At 39.2% G+C, this 6,783-nt stretch overlaps 1 protein-coding gene across 3 annotated transcripts in view; it reads right to left on the bottom strand.

Annotated features, from left to right (window-relative positions):
* Positions 1-4,168: 4,168 nt before the first annotated feature.
* Positions 4,169-6,783, bottom strand: part of ORC5 (origin recognition complex subunit 5) — a 69,457-nt gene continuing 66,842 nt past the window's right edge. For 2 of the 3 annotated variants that reach the window (XM_052680909.1, XM_052680910.1), the window contains exon 15: positions 4,169-5,801. In XM_052680909.1, the coding sequence (XP_052536869.1) occupies positions 5,756-5,801 (46 nt within the window). In that variant the 3' untranslated portion in view covers positions 4,169-5,755. Of the gene's footprint in view, positions 5,802-5,846; positions 6,257-6,783 lie in introns of those variants that run through there. The other variant, XM_052680911.1, reaches the window with a different exon arrangement.

Genomic DNA, 6,783 nt, shown 5'->3' with positions numbered 1-6,783 from the left:
CTTTAAATGCCATCCAGACCAACTCCCCTGCAATGAACAGGGACCCCTACAGCTAGAGCAGGTGCTCAGAGACCCATCCAGCCAAACCTTCAGTGTCTCCAGAGATGGGGCATCCACCACCTCTCTGGACAACCTGTGCCTCACCACTGATGAATGAAAGGTTACTCCTTGCTAAGCTCTTTCCAGCCAGGATTTAGAAATATCTGTATGAAAACTCTCATTGCCTGTCTGAAGGCAGAGGAAGTGCACAGCCGTTGCACTCCCAGTTCATGAGCACCAGAAAAGCCAGCTAGCAAAGCTCTGTTATCCAGCCCTACAGGTCCTACCTTATTCCCAGTACCTTCATCTGAACTCAAATATCTAAACATCTTCTGAATTTATATACTTACATACTTTCCTGAGCAAGAATCAAATGCAAAGAAAGTATTTGCGCATTAAAAATCCTATTCTGCTGAAAATCCATGTGTGCCAGGGAAGCAGAACATATGTACTGAATGCATTTCTGAGTGCATTCCAAGAGAAGTGCACTTTTGCTTTGCTGCTCATGACAAATCACATTCTACACTAGGCTGGGTCTTGTTGCCATTTTTCATCAACATTTCATCAAAATCCAACAAACTTGTAAAACAAACATCAACAAGACAACCAGCTGCATAGTCATCATGGCACGATGTGCTTAATCAAATTTTGGAAAAAACAACATTGCTGAAGCCAAACACCTGCCTTTGAGTCTCTAGTCAACACTCATGAACACCCACACAAGTGTTGGCAGGACAAGGGACATTATGAGACAACAGGATGCTCCAACAACGTGCACCCACGGCACAGACAGCCCACTGCAGGCTGCCCACTTTGCTAGCTCACTGAAGGCTTTGAACCAAGTGGAAGAAGAGTTAGGGGCACTTTCTGGTACTCTGGACTGCCCTTTTCTCTTTTCTACTCTTCCCCTGGTTCCTCTGATCAGCTCTAAGAAAGCTGCTCTCTTGCTCAGTTTGAGGGAAAAGGGGTTATTTATTTACAGAGGAGGAGGCAACGAAAGTACAATCCATTACAACATCTCAAACAGTAAATCTACCTATGCTACTTTGGGCATGAAGCTGTTTCTCAAAGATGACCTTGCTATTGGACAGTGAATTACTTGCTTAACCTAAACAGCATGGAAACTGGAATGGGCACAGGCTGACTCAACAAATCACCTTGGTCTTACTTGTAAGCTTCTTAATACTAGAAGCCCAAATATTTACAAATACGTGGCTTTTCAAATGTATGGCTGATATATTGCCAATGTCCAACAACAAGCAGTATGATTTCCAACTTCTTGTTCCAGCAGAAACTGCCACTGACGTTGAGAAACCAGAAGTTACCGTCATGTCAGCAGCATTAAATCCTGGATGGAAGAAATCTTCTGTTTCCAAACCAGGCAGACTGAAGCACATAGCATGCCTAACTCCAGGCAATCCCTAACAACCTGCTGTTCCTTGCTCTTCCGTGCTACCTCTGCCAATGGAGGTGCAGAGGGAATATCTAATCCTGCGATATTCAACCGTCTGCGTTTTGCTTACAGGTCACAGACATGTAATATCTCCTACGTTCCTGCTGGGAATCCCATCCTTCACACTATTTTCCTGGCATGGCTGTCTGTTCCAGTTAGAAGGAAGCAAGGAGCGCCTGAATGGGCTTGGCAAATCTACTTGGATACTGGAAAAATTTCACCAAGGAAAAAATGGATATACGCTCACATATGTAAATCATGGTGTATGGCAGCACCAGATGTCAGAAAATGTTCAAGTAACCAATTCACTTCTTTTAACTAACAAAAAATCACAGAACTGCCACAGGGATTATTATGGTCAGCACAGGAAGCTCTGGGAGAAGCAGATAAGGTCAAAAAAGAACAAATTTCCTTCATACTAAATGAGGATGCGCTCTTACAAGACTCTTTTAAAAAGAAAATCTCTATTCTATTGGTATGAAAATGCAGCTGTTGATGAAGTCGGGTATTTAAGGGCACGAATACCTCTGCAGCTTTGTGATAGGTACAATTCTTTCCCCATTATTTTCTTCTTCTAAAAACAAGACGCAGCTCCAGTGGATGTGTGGACCAGGCACTACATATAGGTACTCTGAACTTATAATCTTTAAAGTATTTTAATACTTTTTGAATGGCAAACTATTAAAAAAAATCCTGGTATTCTTTCAATAAATTCTCCTGCACTGAAGTACAGAGGATTTCTCTTGCTCTGCATCTTTTGCAAGCTCTCAAATTCACTTGTAGGATCAGTGCAATTCTAGTCCTGGGGAGGCTGAAGCCCAAGACTTCACCCATGAAAAGGTCTTAAACTGAAATATTGCTAGGGTACATAACAGGACACTCAGCAGTAATTTATAAACTCATTGATATGGATATATAGAGGTATCTCTAGTTTGTTAGAACAAATTCCACTATCCATCATCAGCATAGTTATAGCCTACATCCATCATCCACACCTCAGTCACCTTGCTCATTCTCATTCTGCTGATTCAGTTTTAAGTTTTATATCACTTGATAGAAATCTTTCAAAAAGGTCACAAAATTGCATTTAGTGAAAGGACAGTAGTTCCAGGTAAGGGATCCCCAGTAACTACTCCTTCTCCAGGTAACTGTTTAGTCCAATTAACTACATCCCACAGCCATCTGTAGCCTCAGCCTCCAGCTTTACACTGGTAATGATCATCATGCTAGCGAGGAAGAAATCGCACTACAAAACATATCTCCAGCATTACATTTCCTCAGTGCCCATTTTCTAAGGCCCACACTTTGTGTCACCCATTCTCTGTGTCCCAAAAAAGGGGTTTGGTAGTTCTGACTGTCTGATCTTCTATGTGGGATTAATGGGATTGCAGACAAGGTTGGATAACCAAATGAACACACTCACTGCAATGCTAATGGAACATCTTTCCAGCAGCAACCCAAACCAGAACTTACTGTGATCGGTTTTGTTCCACACTCAAACATCTGCAAAGGCACATCAGTTCTGAAATAGCATGTTTAGTACTTTCCATGTACATTGCCTGTGTGTTGCCTAGCACCTAGAAATTAAGTCCTCAACTGGTTCTGCTCTTGATCTCTTTTTAAAAAAGATATGGCAACAATGAAGGAGAAACATCATTTACCTATACATGTGGGCTGATTTATAACATCCAACTGAATTTTAACATCAAAACAATGCTGTGCATTTCATTAAGTGCTATTGCAAGCACTTACATGTGTTTATGGATTCACACAGTTAAAAATACTAAGATTTTGGAATTGATTTAACCATACAACATTGAGTTGGGGACAACTTGCTTTTACATCAGAGCAAAAGACCATTATGTTTGTTTTTTCTTTTTTGTTTGAAACCTTTGAGTTTTGCGTCTTCTATCAATGTACATCATCAACAGCATTATAAACATTCCTGAAATGATCAGGCATTAGTCCAAGTGGTAAAAATCCTTCTGGTGGGATATTAGATATAAACATTGCACGACTCTGAGATGACAAAGTTTTTTTATGCATCCTTATACTCACATAGGATGCATTCCATGTTCTCCTTGTATTCTGTCTGCATGCATTCTCTAGAACTATTTGATTATTTCTGATATTTTTATGCAGGGTAATTTGAAGTGTTATACAATTCAGAACTTGCTGTTGGTAGTAAAACTTTCCAAAGAAGTGCTTCTTGTAAGACTGACTTGGTAGGCGCTTCGGTTTTCAGCCGTGCTGGCGACCACTGAGCAGGACCTTCATAAGCTGGCACTGTCCTTCTCAGCAGTACAGCCCCATCTCCCTTTGTTGAAAGCTGTAAAAAAAGGTCAGTTGCAGAATTTTCAAAATTTTGTGACTTGAGTGTTGTAGGACTTCATAAATTAGTATCAATCACATTACGTTTCACATATCCAAGTGTAATCCACATCAGATATCTGGAAAAGCTATGATGCATGGCTGTTTCTCTGCGTGGGCTAGTGTAGATGTAACAGCTCAAACTTCCTTCGTCAATTTTCAGCCCTTGGTAGTCAGGCCAAGCACAAGCACAAGAGCTGAGCTGAGACCATCACAAGCTCCAAAAAAAGAAGTAGCTGTAAAGTTTAGTCCCAAGAACAACTTGCATGCATTTTTATTCGTAAAAATAAAAGTAGGCAATAAACATTTTGAAACAGGTCATGTATTTGCATCCATTTATTTCAGCAAGAGTGACAAATGTTGCCACCTCATGGACAGGTGCAGGGTTTGAAGTAGCTCAGCAGTTGGAAGGAAAACGGATCACACAGATGACTCATTGCTGCCCTTTCACATTCTCCTGAGGAAGGAAATGACAGCTTGGCCAGAAGGATGCTTCTGTTGCTTAGACTCACCTGGAACTCCTTCATCTGAGTCCAAATCCAGAAGCAGAAGCCTGGCTATACATTCACAATTGGAAAAAAAAAATAAATAGAAAGAGCTACACACATTCAGGGTATTTGACCATCTCCAATATCAAGACAAACATGTAGTTTTCTTTTTAGAAATCCATAGTGGTCAACACACGACGTAGCTGGTCTTAAACTATTAAAGAGTCAAAGGCAAGCATTAAGGAACAAAATAAGGGCTGTGGGGCCCTGAGTCTTCGAGATGGTGAAAAAAGCTTTAGATTTATGAAGGCAATAATCCTTAAGAGGGCCAGTGGATTTCAATACTCTACAGAGGTAACAGCAGCTGGGACTCCTCTGCTTGTAAATTGGAGACAAATATAGTTTCACTATATGTTTCCAAAATCAAAGCTTTATGCTGTTACAGAATTACATTGATTATTCTTTATTACACCTTCCTTGGGCAACCACTACAGGAATACTTTGTCAACTGCTGAACCTCTCCCTTTCCGATGGAACGGCAGCTGTGCCACACTTCTCTATAGGACAGACAGTGTTACAAAAACCACCACAGCGTGCATCTTAAATTATATTCTTTAAAACAGTATTATAATTAGCACTCCACAGAATTGGAGCTTAAAGGGAATGTAAAATGTTGAAGAAAAAGAAACCTTTCAAGTTCAACATCACGTTAGAATTTCATGAATCAATGAGTTGTTAAAAGCAAGTATCATAAAAATAGATTCGTAGTCAACATTTATGAGTGGTCTGAAAAAGGACAGTATGATGATTAATTGGGAGTTCCCAATCATTGTGATCTCCGTATAACAGTGTAACACTCTGCCTACGAATGACTGAAGAGAAAGCATTTATACCAGCTTGATTTTAAATATTTTGCTTATATTTATTGTATTTCACTGCTACACTCTCCTAAAATGGTAGCCTCAGGAAAAGCTACTTTGGCAGGCAATTGGAAAGATTCCTGTGGAGAGGAAGTGAAAAGACTGGGCATACAAACAAGGGCTGCTGCCATGTTCAAAGCACTGGGGAGAGTTCATAGAGCAAAATGCAGTCCTAAGTAAATGGGTTTCAGGCAATTTCAGTGTTAAGATAACATCATTAAGAGTAGAACAGATTGTGCTCAAACCCTGCTGTTTATAATTAACACATTGCTTCTAAATACTCCAGGGTCCCCGGTAAATAGTCCTCTGCTCAGATCTACCCAGACCAATCAGAATATTTTCATCAGAATCCATGCTGGGCCAGCACCTGTTTGGACAAATCCAAGAGAGCCAAAATACTCCTCATTCTGGCCAGCTAAGTAGAGAGATGAACACAGCTTGCCTTAGTCATTGTCACAGTGTCCATATGGCTGTGAAGCTTGTTTTCACAAGAAATCGTACAAGTACTTTATTATGTCGAAGTTCACAGTCCTATAAACAAAAACACAGCACATTTGAGCAAGCATCGTAACAGTGCTAAGACTTCAACCTGCTTGGAGACATGTATGTGAGACACAGCACTATCAACATCAAGGAATATCTCCGAATAAAAGCCATTGAGATGTAATTTTTAACTTAATTTTTAATTAAGTTCCTAGCTTCTATTTATTCAAGTTTTGTTAAGTTTGAAAAAAATAAAGCAGCTTTCTAGCAACAACTGATTCTTATTCCAGTCATTAAGCAGCAAAAATATCTAAGTAAATGCATTTTCATATGGTAAATATGATATTCCTGTTGGCGATCAAAGTTGCAGCCTTTTATGCTATTGAATATTTTTTTCATTTTCCAAACCACCTGTTTTACCATGTACTACATAACTCCTTCATCTCCACTCATTTGCAGTCTGTGTTCTTTCAGTCTTGACACTAGTTGACCCATATTCGTAGCTAAATTTGAAAAACCCGAGAACACTACTCAATAGGATTGAAGATTTTAATGTATACTTTTATACTTCAATAGCAGGCAGAATGAACAGCAGTAAAATAAAACATATAATTATTTTTTTTGTCTTCAAACTCATTCTGTCATGCATCTAACACTCAGACTGAGATTTACTGCCTGAACAAATAACACAAATTACTGCATGTAATGGCAAGTATAAAATTAAAAGTTTTTTTGGTTTTTGTGTTTTTAAGTATTCAACGATTCAAAAATAACTGTTCTCAATGCTAAGTGAGATTAACTGACTGAATGTCTTATTTTCTAAGCTGCAATCATTTAATATTCTCTTCTCACACACTGTTCTGTAACCCACTTTTCAAGAAGTTTTTATAGAACAACATGTTGAAAAAGTTCAGAAATCCCCATGATACCTAATAAGATATAACGTGTTGGAGTCTACCTAATAATCCAATGACAAAACTGAAGGAAATTAAATGCCACTGTTAGATTCATATTACCTTATGTTGCTCAA

Source organism: Tympanuchus pallidicinctus, unplaced genomic scaffold (assembly GCF_026119805.1).
Source record: "Tympanuchus pallidicinctus isolate F22 unplaced genomic scaffold, pur_lepc_1.0 scaffold19, whole genome shotgun sequence".
Lineage (NCBI taxonomy): Eukaryota > Metazoa > Chordata > Aves > Galliformes > Phasianidae > Tympanuchus > Tympanuchus pallidicinctus.
This window is presented reverse-complemented; position numbering and strand designations above follow the sequence as displayed.